This window comes from Colias philodice, chromosome 19 (genome assembly GCF_061535455.1).
Source record: "Colias philodice isolate Cphi_HAF_F1 chromosome 19, ilColPhil1 Martin Lab GWU primary, whole genome shotgun sequence".
Classification (NCBI taxonomy): domain Eukaryota; kingdom Metazoa; phylum Arthropoda; class Insecta; order Lepidoptera; family Pieridae; genus Colias; species Colias philodice.
The window spans coordinates 9,186,533-9,209,863 of NC_143104.1; the positions used below are offsets into that span (position 1 = coordinate 9,186,533).

The window sequence follows — 23,331 nt, forward strand, 5'->3', positions numbered from 1 at the left end:
TAAACTTCAAACACACTTCTTCTTTATGTATATGAAATATATAAATACCAATAGAAAGTAAAAACCCCAATAACAAATACATCAAGATGAATTCCACAATTCGGCTAAATGTTACCAAGTACAGACCTCTGCACTCCAACAAAGTTTGTAAAACAATAAACTCCAACTAAGTTTAATAAACGAATCGCTACAAGTTTTAAGGAATGTCTTTTAGAAGTACTTTCGATAAAAAGACTTAATACAGACGTGACATGGGTACATGGGAAGTGAGAGTGAAAACCCAAGTTAGTTAATGGGACACGCACATTTCTGCACGATCGATTATTACCTAGCCCTTACCCTTCTGAGATATTACCAACAGTTATTCTTCTAGAATTATCCGTATTATCTCTTCTGTACCATTATAAGCTTTATAAGAGAAAGTAGAGTGCGAAAGCGTAATTCTTTCATCATATCTTAACTTTTGCCTTAAAATTCTTTAAAGTCTAAAGTCCTTACCAAAAACTCAACTTTAACCCAAATTTAAAAATATACCTTCGGTCCGCCCCGGCTTCGCCCGTGGTACATATGAAAAATAGATGTTGGCCGATTCTCAGACTTACCCGATATGCACAGAATATTTCATGAGAATCGGTCCACCCGTTTCGGAGGAGTATGCAGACTAACATTGTGACACGAGAATTTTATATATAAGAACTTAATTTTTGCACTGGTATAGGTATATGCAAAGCTACCGCTTCCTTGGTTCAGTGGTTGACGCGTGAGACGAAAAAAAAATGTCTCGGTCTGGCAGGACACAGAAGTTTGATCACATACTTGACCCTAAAAGAAAATCGATCAGTCAAACAGATGTATGTATAATGAATGCTCCTTACCCCACTAGCGGACACGGGAATTCACTTTTTATATTCAAAGCTAATATTTCAGACGTCACAGAAATTGTTTCCTCAGTTGCCAAGATAAATCTATTAAAAAATACACCGGATATATTGCAGTTCTATTAGTCAAGTTGTTATTGACGGGGGTCCGTGCCTTCCTTTTGTCCAGGGCCTTTGGTCATTTGTCAAATGCTAGTCACGGCCCACGGGCCGCTTTGACATTCTGACTTTTCTAAATGACTTTATTTGCTGCGGAATTTGAAAGATCTGGGGGCACGGCAGTGCCCCCGCCAAGTCGAGCAAAAAAAAAGCGGCACGGCCGTACCATCCTTTTCTCGAAGCAATTCGGGCCTTTTTCGACCCCCTATAATTCGGTTGTGGATAAAGCAAGAAACCTGAATCTTCAGTAACTAATCCGGCATTGTATAAACACGGAATATTTAAAATTTCAGTCAATTTGAACCAGTAGTTTAAGAATGACAACTTGTTAAAGTTTCTAAATTTTGTCACTCACTGACTCACCGATCATCAAAAGTCCAAGGCACTTCTAGCAGACTTAGAAGCTTCATATTTGGAATACATATAGAGTTTAGTGTCTTTATCATGGGAAAACTTAAATATTTTGTAATTTCGGTCCAGTTTTCCAAATACACCAACTGCATCAATAACTTTGTAATCCCATATAAATATATGGGATTACAAAGTTATTTATGCAGTTGGTGGTTGGTGGTGGTATCAAAAAGAAAGGCTCTACAAAAAGAAGTGAGATCCCATCAAAAACATCCTGTAAAAAACCCAAGTCTCGCAGCTCAGTCTTTCTACCGTCAAAAGTTGTGAGATCCATGTAATACCAAGTCGGTTAATCTATTTAGTGTCTAGGTACTTGAAGGACCTTCTGTCTTAAGTTATTACATAAGTTATTATCATGCCAATATTAAAAATATTTAACGTTTTAAACAAATAGATCGACTTGGACATCGCATGAAAACAAAATGAATATTACAATATTATATTAGATTCTTTAGTCTCTCGCGCCTCACGCGATTGAAACTCTCGTTCCTGTTGGTCGCTGGCCCGTCGTGCTGTGTAGTGTGATACATACTAATAATCAAATCAAGCGATGTCCAAGTCGATCTATTTGTTTAAAACGTTAAATATTTTTAATATTGGCATGATAATAACTTATGTAATAACTTAAGACAGAAGGTCCTTCAAGTACCTAGACACTAAATAGATTAACCGACTTGGTATTACATGGATCTCACAACTTTTGACGGTAGAAAGACTGAGCTGCGAGACTTGGGTTTTTTACAGGATGTTTTTGATGGGATATCTCTATTCTGTATATTGGAAACTAATGGTGTATGATAAATATGTTGTGTGGGAAAAGTTTGTAAAGTTTTTTATACGTGTAATTCTTGTAATGAATATTTAAAGAAAGGAACACGTATGTCAGTTTCGAATCATTTCCTGATCCATAGTAAAGCTACAAAATAATGTATTGAATAATAAATATTTAAAACATCGTGTATAAAGCAATACAAAACGTAATATTCTTCCATTCGTGAACTAAACAAAAAAATATTGAGCCGACTTTAATATAACAAATCTTAATTAAGTTAAGAAATAAGTCGTAATAAATAGTCAATATCTTGTATCTCAAAGTCACTGTATATAACGTTAATTATCTATAAATATTTAGACGTTTTTATGAATATATTCATAAAGATATTATAATATTAATAAGAAAACATTAATTATTACAAAGAAAATGTTACGTACCTGTTCAACCCACACGTTCGTTGTCATGATTTGATTCTTAAGATTCTGAAAAGAAAGAAAAATATATTAGAGAGATGGAAGATAATAATTTAGGTCGCTAAATATATTTCACAGCTACGGTTCAGTGGTTATATTATATGGACGATAAAAACCTATGGAGGGTTGTCGCGTAAAAACCACAGGACAGTTCTTTGGCATATTATGATAATAATGTTACATATTATGTATTTTGTAAAATTAAATTGTAAAACTGACATGATTAAAAAGAGCAACTATGGAGTTTCTTGCCGGTTCTTCTCCGTAGATACTGCTTTTCGAATCGGTGGTAAATGTTAAAAATATGTAATGACGTTTCAAAAGTGTGTCTAGAAGAAGTCAAAATTGAATAAATAAATGTTTGAGTTTTAAGTTTGAGTTTTGAAGAAACTCTAGAGGTCCGAAATTTGATTACTGTCGAAGGCATCAGTATCACAGAGCATAGGACTGACTTGGGACTACTTAAAAAAAATCTACGCATGTTAATTGAATCAGTCCTATTTATTATTAACATTAACTACATAGTCTAAGGATTCATATTAGTTAACTGCATATAACTACATAATATAAAACAAAGTCGCTTTTTCTGTCCTCATGTCCCTATGTATGCTTAAATTTTTATAACTACGCAACGTATTTTGATGCGTTTTTTTTTTTAATAGATAGAGTGATTGAAGGGAGTATAATTGATTATAATTTATCATTTATTAGGTTCTTGACACAACGAGCGAAGCCGCGTGCGGAAAGCTAGTTGTCAATAAAGATTGTTTCCCCACTACGGGGAAACGGGGCTTCATAATACAAAATCAATAATTCGGTATATCAATCCGTTAAATGCCGGCATGAATTGACATTGGCAACAGGATAGTAACCATTTCCTCAAGATATTGAAGATGTGTATCATATTTTGTTGGCGTGTGTTCGGAATGAAGCCATGTTATCATTTATGGTTGGAAATGATATCTATAATTTGCGGGTTTGATGAATTATATTTCATCAAATCCGACTTCCTTGATTAATTTGATTTATAGAGAGGCTTCATAGGGAGTAAAGATAATTAATAATGATGAAATTACTTTTTCTTTTGTGATAAATATAATATGGAAAATTTCTTAAAATATATAAAAATTAAAAAGCATTCAGTTTATTTGTTATAATATTAATTTACGCTTTATGATGTCCATGTTGTCGTTTGTTGAAATATTTATCGTCTGAATATTAACAACCTCATGTTAAGCTCATATTGTAAAAACACATAGCTGAAATGTATTCAAGGAAAGATTTAAAAATAACGTTTTATTGAAGAAGCCGTATAAAGTTTCAATAAAATAAGAATATTACCATCCACATTCTATCCACCTAAAAACTTCCCGCTTAAAAATATCCTCACACAAATCTGATCCAATTTCCTCGTTAAAAATTAAGAAGTACTCTTTTTAAAGCCAAGTTATTGCCAATAGAAAATTTCAATTACGATAAAAAGCCAGTGAATTGAATCAAATTAAATCATAGCTAGAGTAGTCAAAGTTAGTACGTAGTTTAATGAAATTTCTTGAACAATCGGACAAAGTCAGTTCTGATATATAACTGACGGTGCTCCGCGATATCTTGAGTTTGAGATAATGAAACTTGGATCGAAAACATTCCCGTTCCTGATCTGTGAAAAATGATTCTAATTAGATTTTTAATATTGAAATTGGAGAGTAATTACAGGTTAAATAAGTTTAAGAGTTTGTCAGAAAACTTATACAATAATGTACATACTAGTTCAGAGAGCCTATTACAGTATTAACGAATATATGGACGATAAAAACCCATGGAGAGTTGTCGCGTAAAAACCACAGGACAGTTCTTTGGCATATTATTATTATAATATTATAATATGATTATAATATTTTGTAAAACTCAGATGATTTAAAAGAGCAGCTATGGACTTTCTGGCCGGTTCTTCTCCGTAGATACTGCTTTCCGAATCGGTGGTAAATGTTAAGAATATGTAATGACGTTTCAAAAGTGCTTCTAGAAGAAGTCTAATTGAATAAATAAATGTTTGAGTTTGAGTTTGAAACATTACACTAGATTACGGCAAGTATTATTGTGAAAACTGTATTCTTCATAAAGTTTTTGTATTATGTTTTTGTTACAATATCTATATTTACTATATTATTTTGTAAATATTTACTTATTTTCAAATGGGATTAAGTCACTTTAGGAGATCGATGACGTTCTTAAAGGAAAAGTTTACAAACAAATAAAAAAATCAATTAACGTTGTTTATTAAAGTAGTGTTTCATTTTATCAACACTTTACGATAAATCACAACAAATTATCGCTCTTGTTAACGTAGAAAAAACATTTTAAGGATGTTGACAAAAATTTTTTTAAAAGCTTTCATTTTGATACAAAAACTTTCGTAAATAATTAAATACATACTGTATTACATGGTACGTTCACACACTTATAAAGCATACGTAAGAAATTAAATACATTCCTACTATAGGTATTACATGGTACGTTCACACAGTACATAGCATACCTACGTGTAAGAAATAAAAATCATTACACTAGGTATTCGCTAAGAAACATCTGTTGCATTACCCACATTATCAATTTTAAAGCAATCTCGCTGGAGAATGCAATTTTATCTGATCCCGAGTGCAAAGTCTTCAGTAATTAAAGTTAGTGGAATCCGGGAGTTTCCAAGAATGAAAGTTTTGTATTCAAGTGTGTAATGTACAGAGTTTGTGGGTTCTTGTATTGGTTTATTTTGTATACGCCTGTAGTGTAGATTGTTGTTTGCAATGCTTTACTCGTTTCAGTATTTATAACTTTTTGTAAAGAATTTCATCAGGATTCCGGAAGAAATAAATTTTTTTTTTTTTTTATTTTATTTATTTATTTCAGAACCAAAGACACATATACATATTATCACAATACTCTGCCAAACTGTAAAACAGTTTGTTGGCAGATGTAGCTCCATTTTACAAAATATGTACTTCCATTTTACTTATAAAACACTACAATTTAATTTAACACTTTGATATTCTAACAGCTAACAATGTTACATTTCAACGGCCACAGATCATCAACACATCAACTCACTCTCAAATGCATTTAAAAAATATCTTCTTAATTCCTTCCTAATAATTCCATCCTTCCTATCACTTTCCTTAATTTTCATTGGGATTCTATTAAACAGTTTTGGCACTAAGTACTTCCTATGTCTCTGCCCATAGTAGTTACAATAGTGTGGCACTTCTAATACATTTTTAGTTCTTAAGTTATAAGACATTGTTTTATTAATACAGATTTTAAATTCATCATTATGAAATTGTTCCATTGCTATTAACATATTTACCTTCTCATGAACAGGCAGCATCTTGCACTCTACAAACAAATAGTTATAATCATTATTTTTTTTACAGCGGATTTTTACTTTTTCATGTGCTAATATTTTAATAAATTTTAATTGAAGCGCTTTTATTTTTTCAAGGTAAGTCTTAAAAGTGCGCCCATAGCTAGCCAATCCATAAGAAAGCAGTGAGTCAGTCAATGCATAGTACACAATATACATAGTGGCCTCAGAGGCGGCTCGCCCTAAGGAGCGCTGGTGCAGTGAACTCCATAAATAATTATAATAAAATCATACTCCTTAATTTAATTATTAACATTAATTATTACTATTTAAAATCAATCGTAATCTTTAAAACTACTGTTAATACCCATGAATATATCCATCATTCCATCATCCCATACACCTGTATAATACATACTGTATTATGTAACGCGCGAAGCGGAGCGCTCACGATTGCGCACCAATGAAAAAAGATTTAGTACATTTCCTAATACGAAATCCAATAGGAGTGAAAGAGAGGGTTTTGCCAGAGCCCTGCGCGTGAAACAAAAGATTTTCTATGGAAAAGTAGCAAAATTCGGAGCGCCGCACCCGCAAACGTTGCCGGTTCGTTTTTACCGCCCGGCAGGACAGCGATTGCGACGTTGCCAGTTGCCACGTCTATAATATAAACAAACACTCGACTCTCGAGTCAACTTCAATGCACGCGCGCGATTCATGCAATTTTCTAATTAAAATTATAAAATACGTGTTGAAATAGCCTGTAGTTATCAGTATTACTTGTGAGTGTTAAAATGAACAATAATTATAATGTGGCGTTCATTAAAAAGTGTGATAAAACGTTACAAATTCGGCTTGAATGTAAAGCTAAGGGACCGCCACGGCCTGAACTTGATCTTACGCAAAAATGTACGACAAAAACGAAAACATATACGCGTGTGTTTAAATCTGAACAATATGTGAAAACACCGTGGTTGTGTGGTTGTGATGAAAGCAACAACAGACATTTACGAATGTCTTGTCGCTATAAGTTATATATATTTTTGCACACCAAAAAGAAAGACGTATGTATTTCCTTTATAAGTAATTTTTTTGATAAATGTACTGCTTTACACCATGTATTTTCAGTGTTTTATTTCAAGTGAACACCCATAAAATTTTGTCACGAGCCGCCTCTGTGGCCTTATCTAAAATAAAACTAAGATGATGAAATTTAACAAGAACTGCCCTCAGCCTATCCGAAAGATTAAGAATATGAGATTTCCATGAAAAGTATTTATCAATAACTAACCCCAAGTATTTGTATTCTTCCACTAATTCAATATTTTTACAATTACATTTCTTTGCAATATGTAGACATTCATAATTATGACCTAATATTTTTGGCGAATTCATAGTCTTACTATAAGGTGAGCGAATATGTATACATTTTGTTTTATTCATATTGATTATGATTCCATTATCGTGCGCCCATTTTATTATATTTGTAAAGTCATTTTGTATTTTAGCTTCTAATATGTGCATATCTTTATGCGCATAGAGTAGACAAGTATCATCCGCATACATATATATACTGCAATCACGTACTACATTGCACATACTGTTCACATGCATTATGTATCTACCTACAAATGGAGAGCGGCTTTTGTCTGCTTGTGGGAAATCAGGGATATGTAGGTACATATCCCTGATTTCCCACAAGCAGACAAAAGTAATGATAATTATATAATTAGGTAATTATATAAATTATCACACAAAACAGTAAAATCAGAAAAAAACTCAGATAGCGTTTTTGGATGTATCTCGGTATAATCTTAATACTTTATAACTATTGTAATAGCAGACAATGTAATCAAAATATATCCGTATTAAATAAAAATTAAATCGTAAACGAACGTCGGTATTTCCTAGATCGATTCGACTTACTTAATGTTACTTAATCTTTTATAAAGCTATTGTACAATTTTACTTCCAAGAATCAACAACATTGCGAAGCCAATTACGTGCATATTATAACCACCACAGATACTATAGTGTTATCTATTTATTTAAATTAAGAACACACAAGAGCAATTCCAAAAAAAAAACCAACACAACACACAATCTAGCCATATTCCAACCTTATTTATATCACAGATAATTTTATTTTTCAATGCTTGGATAAAACTTATCCGTCCAATAAAGTATTACACGATAATTATGTCACGTAAACTGTCAAATACGGACAATTAGAATACGTTTTTAAAATGGTAGTTTTATACGTTATTCGACGAATAAGTTTTAACCAAGGATTGAAAAATCAGCCCTAATACTATATCACAGATAATATAATACTATAGCTAGTATAGTATCTGTGCTATAGCTATACAAGATAATGCAGCAGGGTTTTTGCATTCGCCCTACATAGCACCCAAGCCAATTACAAAGTTTAATGAGCCGTCAGCCGTTCGTCGACATCACTGTTTACTCAGCAAAAATTAGATTGGGGTTTTCACTTACCCGCAACTAATATAACTCGAAACTTTCAATATGTTTAGTTTAATTAGCTGCCACTTTTATGGATCGTGCTCCAGTTCAAGATGGGTAGGTATACTGCTTATAAATATACTAGAACTTAGTTTTTAATTATAGAATTGATGGAGTTTTTAGAAGGGCTTTTGTCATAAATTAGTTTGAACGTAGTTGGTTTCAATTCATTTATAGATAGGAAATACTTAGTATAATAAAAATTAAATTATATTTTAAGGTAGAAAAATTGTTTTTAAGCTATTGCATAGCTTCTATCGCGGGCCTTGAGCGCGGGGACCGAATCCAGAATTTAGTAACGAAAAACCTCACGCTCCCTACTCCGACGGGCACGGAGGTGTGGCTTGAAGGCATAGCATGCAATAGCTTTACCGCGGTAGTCCCCGAGTGCCACACGTCTTTTTTTAATTATAGAACTGATAGAGTTTTTAGAAGGGCTTTTGTCATAAATTAGTTTGAACGTAGTTGGTTTCAATTCATATAAAGATAGGAAATACTTAGTATTATAAAAATTAAATTATATTTTAAGGTAGAAAAATTAATTTTTTACCCTATTAGTGAATTAACTTTGAGTTATCATCATGTTATCATGTTATCTAGCGAAATAACGGTAGCTGGTTGTATAATAGATAATAATACCTTGATTGTTAGTATTTTCTGATGTTTGATTTTACCCTAGTATTATACATTTAGAAATTAAAGACTTTTTAACGGATTTTAAACGCGATTTATTCATCAGTCTCCCCGTGACCACGCTCGCTGTAAAGTGTTCGAAAGTGACGAAACGTCGGGAAAATAATAGAATGAATAAATCGCGTTTAAAATCCGTTAAAAAGTCTTTAATTTCTAAACCTTGATTGTTGATAGCAAGATTTTTGCTACGTTTCTTTAGTATTGAATGTTACAATATTTCCAATTTCCAAATATATTGTAGACTAGCTTTCCGCCCGCGGTTTCGCCCGCGTTTTCAAAGAAAAATTCGCAAAGTTCCTGTTCCCGTGGGATTTCCGGGATAAAACTTATCCTATGTGTTTGTGCTAAATTTCATTGTAATCGGTTCAGTAGTATTTGCGTGAAAGAAATACATCCATCCTCACAAACTTTCGCATTTATAATATTAGTAGTTTTATTTGAATAAAAATTTTCTAAAATTCCACGTATTAAATTCACATCCGTCTTTCATTAATATTTATAAATTATTTGAAAAAGCCACCAAGGCTCAAACCAGTGGAGCAAAATAATGAAACAATATTGTTCCTATAATTAATTGTAAGGACGTGGACTAATGAAATAATATGAGAAAATACATTTCTTATAATAGACAACATAATAAAATTATCGGAAAAGGCTTCAACAATGATATTTGTTTGATACAGTTGTTTATTACTTACTTCTTAGAATACAAAAAGATTATTTGAATTGTTTCATTTGTTAATTTTGAAGGACTTTAATTACGGATGTCGATAAATGTATTTAAGTTTAGTAAATCAGTATTTGTCAATGATATAATAAGTTAAAAATAAAGAAAGTTTTCATACGTATTTAATACTAGCTGCTCCGCGCGGTTTCACCCCCGTGGCTCCACTCCTGTAGGTCGTAGCGTGATGATATAATAGCCTTCCTCGATAAATGAGCTATCTAACACCGAAATAATTTTTCAAATCGGACCAGTAGTTCCCGAGACTAGCGCGTTCAAACAAACAAACAAACAAACTCTTCAGCTTTATAATATTAGTATAGATTTAGATGGATATTATTTGAAAAAAGTTGGTTGTATCAAAGTTTTGAAAGTATGCTTCTTTTCTTGAGCTACTGTTTTCTCCCTTACGATTATATGCAAAAAATCTGTACATTGAATTATAAAAAGAACATTTTGACGCCCACGTTAAAAATGTAGAGTCAATATAATATTATTTTTCAAAATAGTTTTTGTCTTAGCTGTTAGTCTTGGGTGTTCGGTATGAACACTTTAGCAATTATGTTTTTCGTCTCTCGTTAATATACTGTGCTAATATGAAACTCAATGATGACGTCACGTTTGACACAATACCAGCCACTTGATAATCCTTATTGACGGGTATATCCGTTTAGCGGGTTGTATAAGCCCAAACTAACAAACTAGTTTGTAATCCTACTACTATAAATGCATGTAAATGTCATGTACACAACATTTATGAAACGTATGTATAAAACAAACTTTTGTTTTAGGATAGAAAAGGATGATAATAGAAAAAATAGGGAAGTGAGGTATGTCTATCGAGCCGATGTGGCAAAAAAAAACAATATCATTTAATTCGCAAACATTTTAGAACTATAATTTTTTTACAATATTTATTAGTCTGAAAACGATTCGATTAGAATAAACTAACGATTCGCCCCGGCTTCGCCCGTCACCACGGGCATGTACCCATGTTTACGTTTTCTCTCCTTAAGAACCATCCTCGTACTTCAAGGAATATTAAAAAAAAAGAATTAACGAAATCGGTTCAGCTATTCTCGAGTTATGCGCTTACATTTTGCGATTCATTTTTATATAATAAATCAAAAGATTGACCAAATTCCATAACACGAAGATCAAAATATCCGAGCTAAAGCTAGCCGCGTAACAGACCCTTAACTACACTAATTAAACTTTGTAATGCCTTTACGAAGGTACTCGCCTTAAGTATTACGGAACAGTAATCGCGGACTTAATTTTTCAATGACTTAATTGCTAGATGGGGTGGAATTAAAATTTAAAAGCGATATAGTTATATTTATATACGATTAAAGTGAGTACAGGAATGCAATGTTCTAACTTTCAATATAAACAGTTACTTTAATATTGAAGCCACTCGAAGCTATCTTATTAATCCATACTAATATTAAAATGCGAAAGTAACTCTGTCTGTCTGTCTGTTACTCAATCACGCCTTAACTACTGAACCAATTTGCATGAAATTTGGTATAGAGATATTTTGATACCCGAGAAAGGACATAGGCCACTTTTTATTGCGAAATATGTACCACGGGCGAAGCCGGGGCGGAACGCTAGTTTCGTATATTTTTACTTTTTTCGTAGCTCTTTTGACTGGTCATTTTGTTAAGGTCCAATTGTTCCTAATAGACTTAATCATTTAATAGATTTTTGTTTTGAAGCCTGTTTCGTCTATATGGCGATTTACAATGGTTACACTAAAGGTATAACATTTTACAACCTTATGTTAGCGTAGATTAGCCTTTTTTTTCAGAGCCGTGTATAATTTTCGGAGATGACATGGTTACTGCCAAATTCCACATTCCGTGTAGGTAGTTTTTAAGTTTTTTATATCCATCCAAAAATCACCCCTGTTAATATCGTTTAATGGAACAAAATCGCGAAAAATTCAACGTTAATAAATGACAGAGTTAACCTGTACCACATTGACCTCGTTTGTTTTAAGTGATCCTATAATGAGCTTTAGGACCTGTGACATGTTACTGAGAAGCGCTAGGTTTTATTCTAAGAAATGAAACCGTGCAATTTTAATGTGTACAGACTAGAGGTAATATTATCTAGTAGGTATAATTAACCAAATTAATAAAGGAATTATACTACTACATTACTAGATTTCCGCCCGCGGCTTCGCCCGCGTTTTCAAAGGAAAACCCGCATAGTTCCCGTTCCCGTGGGATTTCCGGGATAAAACCTATCCTATGTGTTAATCCAAGTTACCCTCTATATGTGTGCTAAATTTCATTGTAATCGGTTCAGTAGTTTTAACGTGAAAGAGTAACAAACATCCATACATCCATACATCCATACAAACTTTCGCCTTTATAGTAGTATTAAGATTAAGATTAAGATTTAGGTATCGATTTATTTAGAAATGGGATATGTATGTACCTTTCGTTTTTTAATGAACAAAGCAAAAAGTTATTTTAGAGTAAAGCGTTGAAACTGGGAAATTATGTGTAAAAATTCTTGTTTTAAAATTAAAAAAAATGTGGTAGTTTTGGAATAGAGCGTGCTTTATCTATGTTTTTAGTCAAACGTAACAACATTGCATTTATTTATGTACTAGCAGTCCGCCCCGGCTTCACCCGTGGTACATATTTACGTTTTCTCTACATAAGAACCATCCTCGTACTTCAAGGAATATAATAAAAAAAAAATTAACTAAATCGGTTCAGCCGTTCTCAAGTTATGCGCTTACCAACACATTTTGCGATTCATTTTTATATATAAGAAGATTAATCGTGAACGATTCTTACATAAATAAATGGAATGTTGTTACGCTTTTTCAAATTTCAAATCTTACCCATTTTCTTGAAAATCTTGTGATTTGTTCAAAGATTTAAATACCTACTAACAACAACTCCATAACTTTGTAAATGTAAAAAAGCCACTGCCGCTCATGTAACATAGACATAGGATTACTTCTGTCTTGTTCAGTACTAGCTTACTGCCCGCGGCTTCGTCCGCTTTGGCTAAAACCTAAATTTATACCTACCTAAATTTATATAAAACCTTCCTCTTGAATTACTCTATCTATTAAAAAAACTACATCAATATCCTTTGCATAGTTTTAAATATTTAAGAATACAAAGGGACATAGGGACAGAGAAAGCGAAATTTGTTTTATACTACGTAGTGATTTCACTATTATAATATAATACGTTTCCATTATCGTGAATCGCAAAGCTGCTATAAATCAACGGTCCAAAGTTGACATCTTTTTAATAACAATGGACTATATTGCTATCCTTGGTGACCCGGTCATCGATAAGAGTAGGATATGAAATATGTCCCCCCGTAGGTGTGATAGAGATAGAGTTATTTCCTTTTTATCGATAATGCTTTGATAAAATCTTGATATATGTTAATAAACTTGTAGCTTAATATTGAAATTATTGTGACAAGTTTATTCTGTTAATGTCGTGTTGATGAAGTTGAGTATCTTTTTTTATCCATTTATTTAAAAATAGCTTCCGCTCGCGGCTTCGCTCGCGTGGTGTTTTGATAAAAGGTAGCTTATGTTTTTTATCAGGGTCTAAAGATTGTCTGTGCCAAATTTCATCAAAATCGGTTGAGAGGTTTAAGCGGGAAAGCGTAACAGACAGACAGACAGAGTTACTTTCGCATTTATAATATTAGTAGGGATTTAAAAAGTAATATAGACGAAAGTTACGATTTATCAAGGTAATAAGAGCTGATATGCCTTCATCACCATCGCATCTACTCTGTCATATCAAAAAAATGATTACCATTATTATGAGTAGGTATATTATGAGTATAGTATAATCTAAAATACTTGATATCATTTACTAACAGCTGCATTTCTATACCAATCTTCTAGTCCCTACTAAAACCCGATACTTTATGTAAAGCATTTATACACAATCCGTAGCTAGAAACTTGTGGTATATATTCGCTGATTTCAGAAGACAATTTCACTGAAGTAAGCCAAGCAATTCGCGTCGCAACCCGAATTAGCTTAAGTTTCAGTTCAAAGGAACTACATCCTGATAGCACTACCTAGCTCACTGAATTAACCGCAAATGCTCGCGTATTATTACTTACTTTGTAATTAGTTGATATATTACTATCTCTATTGGAAACAATACCTATATTTGTTCATTTTGATATAAATAAATAAAAGATACGATATACATTTTTTAAGGGACAGCTGACAAGTTTCTTTAATTTACTTACTTTAATTGAAAATATTGTATTACAAATAACAGAATTTAATATTAGGAGCATTTTATATAGATATTAAAATATTATTTTAATCATTGAACAAACTGATTAAACCAGAAAATAATATCTGACGTGAATTTGTTCTTTCGATGCAATGTAATAAAAAGAAAATTTTATCAGTAAGTTACTACTTATCAAAAGATATTTAGAAAAATTTTCATTACACATTAACCTGAAAAACAGAAAAGAGACATCGAAATAACCGTATAATAATAATACGTGCAAAATCTAGGACAGACGGTAAATAAAGGATTACCTACTTAGATGACACAATATAGTTCTTAATCGTTATTTATATCAGAACTATAAATACAAAGAGCCAATTAAACTTATGAGCAAACATCGTAATACGCTATTCATTCAAAATTAACTCATAACAATAATTATTATTTTTAACATAAATCTAAACCGTCTTAAAATTGTCAGAACTGAGACAAAATGTAACTGGAACCACATGGGAGGCATCATTTCAAATAGTGTGTGAGCCGAGCACACGAGTCAAAAACGTTTAGCAAAATTCAATACTACAAAAATCGTCGCCTTTCTTCATGACGTGACGGTAGAGCAATGATGAGACCTTTTACTTTCAACGCGCCTAAAGAAGTTCCCCTTCAAAAACAATTATCGAAAACCGTTCACCAAGTCGAAAGTTTTGAAAAAACATCAAAATATACCGTCGAATTGACAGTTCAGTTGTTAATATTGTTGAAAATGATAAGCACAAAGTCGTGCTACTAACTTCCTCTAACATCCAGTTGAAAATTGAATCAACCATTTCATGCACATGTATGACAAGCTACAGCTTAATGCAGATTGCATTACGTACGTCATTGTGCTAGACATTGTACCAATTAACCTTTATTGTGGATCAAATTCTAGTTGGATTAAAGGCTTACCCTGATTGCTTGATTTACCACGTAATAGCGTTGTAAGCTTTTCATTATTTCCTTCTTAGTTTGGGGTCTGAGCAGTGTTTGGTGGCTATTTATACAATGGGATGTGAAATTGAGTGTATTAAATGTATCTTAGCTAGGAAAAGGTTACTTTTTAAATACGTTTTGAATATTTTTTAAATAAAATGTGATCGATTTTTACCTAGATTGTTACACTATGTTATTAGTCTGTCAAACTGTTAAATTTATTCGGATATAGAATGGTATATAATATATAGAATGTTGGTGGTACAAGTTACTTTATAACTCCCAATAAAATTCGTACGCCCTCCTTCTTTATTTCTTAAATACAAAAACATCCAGGAATATATGCTAGTATCCCATAAAACACAATACGAATTCTCTGTACCTATTAAACAGCGCTAAACTTTTTGCACAACAAATCCTTCCTAATGTGTTCCCATTTGTTTTTCTAATGCACAAAAAGAACGGCCTCCAAGATTTTTATTACGCGTCTCGTAGGAATACGGATATCCATTTTCCATACTTTGACCTTGTTTTCGCGTAAAAAAGGATTTGGTGACGTCCCGATAATCCAGGACCTTCGTCATAGTTCCTTGGGGTAGCGTGTCATATCTGGGTCGTTTTAATTTGAAATATCCTTGTGAATTTAGGTTTAGAAGGTTGTAAATAGTAATATTGATATTTATTTAAATATTGGAAAGCGACGATATAGTCGTATGTATATTTGTTAGAATTCTATTGTTCGATGGGCTATTATTTTGCATAAAAATATTTTTTTTTATCAAGCTTCGATAGAAATGAATTACTTCAAAAGAGTCCAAACATAACCAAAATACGTAAAACACCGACATGAAAAAAAGGATACTTGTTAGTTACGTCTTCGACGAACGATGGCTGAAACAATCCCATAAAGATCGAAGATGCTATAAAGTCCTTATGAAGTCTTTCAAAAGATTTATAGAGCATTTGTTCAAACAGCGTTAACACGTGATAACGCTACGTCATCACAATTTGAAAAATGAAAAACGTTCACATTTAAAACATCCTTATTATCCGGCAAAATATAATCGTTCAATGTACTGTAAGAATAAAAATGATAACCGCTGAATTGGGCCGCCAGAGACGTAACCGAATTTACAATGCCACAGGCTAAAGATTTTTCATTGTACGCAGAACGATACTGGCGGTATTCCAAGTTGATCTGTCGACTTATACCTACTCTTTGGCACGGCTTTTGATAGTTGCTCGTGCTTTTGGATTTCGTTTTGAGATTGTGTCTCACTTTGGGTGTGTTCAAGGTGCTATTACTTGAACTGGACTGTGACTTTAAATAAAAAATAAAAATAAATAAAATAAATAAAACATTTATTGATAACAAACGAAAAACGAACTTTATATATCCTATTCTTTCTGGTACTCATTTATCTACGGTATTTTAAAAAACAATATTAAATTAAGTACCGTCATACAGAAAACATCGTTAAAAATTGGTATTATTTTCAAAATTACCCAAATATAATAAGAAACAATGCATCATAACACTATTTTAATAACACTAACACGTAGACAACAATATTATAATATCGCTTTATATTCACGAAAAATATGTTTGATTTAAATGACAAGAAGCATTATACCCCAAAATTTAAGGGTTTACATAATGTAACCTCGTTCTGTTTTCCCGCGTCCCTCGAAGGTACGAGATCATCATAAATGTCTTCTAGAACATGAAATAACAGAGCCCTTTTTATTTCCACAAATAAAAGTATTCATGCATATGTTAGGACGAGGATACAGGATTCTCTTGTCACGCCTGCTTCATTTAAATTATTGTGCTTGAAATATATTTTTCACATGTAAAGAAACAGATTTGTGGAATCTTCTGGAAATAATTCTATTACGTTCTATTTATTCGGAGGTTATTGTTGTATAATGCTTATTTCGAAACGGTATTTTATTATTTGATATTGAGCACAGTTCTTCGTATAATTTCTGTACAATTGGGACATTTAATAAATATCATATCTATTATACTTACGTATTATTATATCATTCTTATAAATGTATAATGTAATACTTAGAGCTCATTGGACACTTATATCAAACAATAAAGTCGCTTAAATTTCCATTAAAATAACAAGAAAAAAACACAATTATTCGAAAAGCACACGCTACAAAAAATGTCGCATCACCCAAACAAAACTTTCACCAATATAATTATCACTAAAGTCAGCCGAATTCGCTCGAAACTTTACATCGCAAATTGTTTTCGCTTAAAACATTTAAAATCAACGCCTGAGAGGGTCTTCAAAATAAACTACCTACCCTTTTACGGTAGAGCGCAGAAGCAATGGCTTGAGGTCTGTCGATTTTCCCTTATCGTTGTATATTGTGACCCTAATTAAATTGGATGAGAGTGATCCTCTGTTTGGTAAGTCCTAATTTGTTTGTATTTGTTCATTTGCGAATGTTGTATTTCGATACCGGACTGTCATCTGTGTTTGTGAACGCTCGTGGCTGATAATGCTTTGTGTGTTTATTGAGGAATAAAGACAATACATATTATATTTATTCACAACACAGTTAAGCGTGTAACTTTTTATGGCTGTTTTTTTCGTTGAAAATTTTTAATTCCTAAATATATTGCATTTTTTGATTCGTTAGCAATTCGCAAAGAACCTTTTTTATAGTAGTGTATACTACTGACATCATTGAAAATATCTACTATGATTGAAATTTGAATACTGAACATTAATTCCAAAAAATTCAAATAAAACTCAGTTATCCCTTCTCAAAGAACTCCACACTAAAGAGATCAATATAAAATAAGGTTTATCCTAGCGGGTCTTACAGGGCTTTGTGGCCGAATTAAACGTATTAACGTTGAGACGATTGTAAAAATACCCCGAGTATTAGCAGAAAGTTACTTAAGACTGGATTCTAGAAAATCACATTGTATTTTTCGGCACATGAAAATTTAAAAAGTTGATGTGTTTTCAGTTTAATATAGCGAGAAGTTATGAAATAATTCATTGATAACATACTAGCCACTCGCCTTGGCTCCACACAGTAAGACTTTTTGTATGACTTTGCTTGCTAATGTAACGTAATAAATAGATCTTTACATGCATTGCCTAAATAAGGAATCTATTACAATAATAATCCAGTATTCATAAAAGTAAGAAACTATAGATTCTAGTTCATTACAGCCTGTAAGCTCAAATTAACTATCAAGTACTTCAAGATCCTTACGGAAGCAATTAATTCAGTTCCATTGACATCGTAGATGTGACAATTTGTATTCAACAGAGAGACTGGTCTCTAACGTTAAAGTATTAGTATATCGTTAGCCACTACATGAAGATACTGCTTTCATTAATATAAATAACTTCTCATAGTTACATGTCATTGAATTAATCGTATTGTGATTGTTTAATTCACTTTATTAGATACTAGCTTTCCGCCCGCGGCTTCGCCCGCTTTGTCTAAAACATAATAAATTATATACTAAAACCTTCCTCTTGAATCACTCTATCTATTAAAAAAACCGCATCAAAATCCGTTGCGTAGTTTTAAATATAGGTACATATGGACATAGGGACAGAGAAAGCGTCTTTGTTTCGTCTTTGTAAGTGATCACACTTTATTATCCTTAAGTATACCACAATCGATGATTTGAAAACGAAATTCTAGTAACATAATTAATAGCATTTAATTGTTTGATACGGTTCTTCACCGCTGACTCATTGCAATGCGGAAGCTTTTCATTGAACATGAACATGTCATAGTAATGACAAAGTGTGTAAAGGATAAACTGAAAAAGTACCTAAATGAAAAGGAAATAGTATATGTTGTTGTTGAGTAGCGATGTTTATTGAGCTTATAAATTATTATTTATTCAACTGAACGGAATGTCGCCATATCGTTTTGCTTAAATAATTATAATATTACTAGCAATGCCCTGCGGTTTCACCCGCATAGATAGCGATATCGTTACAGTGAAAAGTCTACTATAGGTCGGACTATAGGTTTAATTTTTAATCACATGAAAATCACCTTTACCCCGTCCCGCACTACGGCCTTTTTTTTTTTTGTTTTAGTGGGGAAATCTTTCATAGATACCCACGGCCTCCGGGGAGGGGCCGTGGGTTATATCGGATTCCTACCGTCCAAAACCCCACTGTGTTCCGTCAAGACGCATATTGGTAGAATTCCTCCGTGACCCCCGCACTACGGCCTGCTCGAACAGTATACCTACTATTTTTTGTAGATTGACACTTTTAAAAATTCGTTATATCTTTTGAATGGAATATCCAATTCTTTTCATTTAAAAATTATTTTGCTGGTATTGAAACAGCCTATAATAAAACATCATTTAATGGGATAAGGATTAATATATGTGTATGCATACATGGTTTGATTACTGTCGGCACTTCTATTTACTTTGAAAACGTAAAAAAGTTGTTGTAGTAACATAACTACTGAAGATGGACATATGGTATCGCGGACTTTCTTGTAGATATTGATCCATTCTATAATACCGTAGAACATTTTTTTGTTCTATCTTCAATAGATTCCGCAGCGCACGCGATGACAGAAGTTTTATTGAGGATTTTTTTACACCTTGGGTTACATTATTGCATTTTTGGTAAGGATCTCTAATTTTTTTGAAAATGCAATATAGCCTATGTTGTTCAGTAAAGATGCAGCTTTCTAATGGTGAAAGAATTTTTGAAATCGGTCCAGTAGTTTATGCGTGAAAACCATACATACATACATACATACATACATACTTACAAACTTTTCCTCTTTATAATATTAGTATAGATTAAACCATATATTTGATATTTCGTTTTATACCATTCAAATGTTATTTGAATGAAATTTTTTTAAAGAATAGAATAAGTTATATTACGAGGATTCGAACCTATGTCTTTCGTCAAGCCAGGGCAGGAAATATATGTTTTTTTTAGATACATTAAATGCAGTAGATAAAAATATATTATTACTAAAATTATTTAGATGTATTTTAGATGTATTTTAGTGTAGTAATTATACTACACGTAAATCAAACTACGCAACAACTATATAAATTATCTTCTTGTATATTGATATCTGAATGCCAAGTCAAGAGAAGACAAGAGAGAGTAAAATCAATTCAAATTAATTGAAACAGAAATCATCAAAGGATTAAACCGCACGCGAAATCTATCATTAATAAAAGGTAACGCCACGCCCAATAGGGCTCTAACCAAGCTTTGCCTTGAGGGATCTTTATTAAAATCGTCGAGATCCTAATTTACATTCTGTCAACATTGAAAATGAGAAATGCATCTCATACAAGATACTCCTCAGGGAATAATGCAGTAAGTGCAAACAATAACAGCGAGCGCAGTGATTTAAGATGACACACATACTGGAGTGGAGCGAAAATAATTATTTCAATACCCAGCAGCTGTGCAGCTAAATGTTTGGATCTTTGTGTTAATTATTTCGAATGTCTCTTGTCGTTCCAGAATGTTCTCGAACGTTCTAGAAGGTTCGAGAACAGACGGAAGTATTTAAATTAAAGGAATACAATTGGCAATTGGTGGTTACTGGGCATGGTGATGGAATGCTTCATGAAATGTTAGTAATGTTTTACAAAAATAAAAATTGTTATTTGAAAATACGTCTGTTTAGCTTCCATATACCATGGATTCCTTTAAATACACATAGCTGTGATACAAGGGTAAGATTAATTGATAAGAAGGGTACTTTATTATCTATGCTTTGTTTTTATTCCGGCTTCCTTATAAGTTCAGTTTGTCGGTATATAACCACGTTGGCGCCAAGCTTCTGTGAGGGTGTGGCAGACCCGGGAGCGATGTCAGCGTGACCCAATTCACACTGAGGCATGCTTTTATTATCGAAATAATAATAATAATTTTTAATGCTTTTGAATTTTTTCCCTAATGATATTTTCGCATTAGCATAAAATTTGGCTGCAATTTTACAAAATTAATGTGTTAATTTATTGTATATTTCATAAAACCAATCAAAACAGTCTCAAACTATTGGAAAATGTTACATTAAATGTAAGTAAAGTGAAATTTAAATAACTTCATAAAAATAAACATTTTAAAACTACCAAACTTGGGGACAACTTTAATATCCAACAATTTTTCATAATGTACATTTATTAAAACTGCAACTTACACAACTTGCAAATAAAAGGGCAGCCTATTAATCATCTAGCTGCGAAGAAATATGAGTGTTTAATAAAAATATTTCCATTTTTAATAAAACTTCTGCGACGTCAATAAATCCTCATTAGCTGATAGCTTCAAAGGTAGAACAATTTATAAGCCGAGTGTAGTGTAAACAGGCTTACAATTTCTCATTTACTCTCTAAGTGAAGAAAACTTAGTGCGAAAGCTTTATTATGTTTAGAGAAATAGTGTTTAAGTTTAGCTTTTAATCATGGAGGATTCATGTTGGTTTTCATTAGGGCACTGAGAATTGTTATTTATGGTGAAATTCTTTTAGCTTCACTTGATTTTGTACGGAAAAGGAAAGATAAAATATTATTTAGTTAAGGAAATGAAAATAAATCTCTAACATTAGGAAATAGGAGGAAAAAGGAATATAGAGGTTTCACATTATTAATTGTACATTTGTGTGGAAGTATTTAAGTTATGAAGATCATAAGGATTTAAAATACACAGGATTAAAACTGCAATATATTCAAAAAGAGCCTACGCGTCTCTCAAAGGCCGGCAAAACAATCGCAAGGTTACCTAACGTTGCAATTGCTATGGGCGGCGGTGATCACCTTCATCAGTACAACGCCCGCTCCTTTGTCGGTTGTAGTATTAAAAAAAAAAAAACAACAATATTATACTAACTTACTAGACTTAATATCAGTAGAATCGTGGATTGAGCGATCTATATTTTTTAATGTAGAGTCGAGGATTATATTATTCATATGTATTACTTTAAATAACTAACTTAGCTTTAAAACTATAAAAACAATTCACACCACGACAAACACCTACAACAAAAACGTTTTAATCAAACTCCCAGATAAATTTAATTCCCCGCACCCGAAAGATAAGCGAACTTTTACCACCATTGTGGTGACGTATTTCAAGATTATCTGTAAATTGTTGCGTATTTGTTTGCATATATATGTGTAAATAATGTAACATTCCTTCCCGGCCCTACCCGGCCCATTGATCTCCCAGATTAACCTATCATCCATCTTCTTGATTGAAATCCCTTTGGATTTGCGATAAAACTGCTAGCTCTAAAATTTGGTGCAAGAAAATTGTCTTATTTGGAATGCCTTGGCCTGTAGGCTGGGTGTATGTTGTAGTGTTTTGTTTTCAATGTAAGGAATTATCCTAAGGCTTGTCGATCTGTCTGTTCTCCGTCTCTATTTTGTGTGGAATTTTGTACAGTTTATAATGAATTTATTCGTTAATCTCAAACAATTTTCGATCGCCTACCTTTGTTGAATGAATATAAGCTCAAGAATTGATATAAAATAAAAATAATATATGACATAAGCAGTGATAAGCTGATTATAATTTCTAAGCTTGCGCAATACATAAATGGAAAAAGTATCCTACAATCTGCAGCTTTAATATTTAATAAAAGGTAGTGTATACAAAAATTATACGTACCCAACAAAACTTAATAAATACAATGTGTTTACACTATTATATAAGAAAATTATCTATACTTTTTCTAGCTAAAACTATTTATTAGCAGTTTTAGCATACAAGCTCTATGATATTATTGTAATAAAAAATTACGAAATTCATGTTGTACTCAAGAATGTTATAAAAACATTATTACCCACTATCAAAAGACCGGGCAAGCTAAATATGAAAAGTTTTAAACAAAACCTCTTTTCTCATGAAATATTTTTATTACTTCAATAGTTTTTGGCAAAGTTTTGATATAAACATTATCTACAAATAGTACTTTATTATGCCGTACAAAAAGATACGTAAGTGTGGTGTAATGAAAGTCACTGTATATTATCGATATTATTGAGTTTTTCTCGAGATTTTATATTATATATTAGTGTATAGGTATATTCTAAGTATTTAAATAAATTAACCATAT

At 32.3% G+C, this 23,331-nt stretch overlaps 1 protein-coding gene across 1 annotated transcript in view; it reads right to left on the reverse strand.

Annotated features, from left to right (window-relative positions):
- nAChRalpha1 (nicotinic acetylcholine receptor alpha1) overlaps positions 1-23,331 on the reverse strand; it is a 54,768-nt gene that overhangs the window by 17,415 nt on the left and 14,022 nt on the right. The window contains exon 2 of the mRNA XM_089707229.1: positions 2,661-2,705. Coding sequence (XP_089563355.1) covers positions 2,661-2,705 — 45 coding nt within the window. The remainder of the gene's footprint in view (positions 1-2,660; positions 2,706-23,331) is intronic.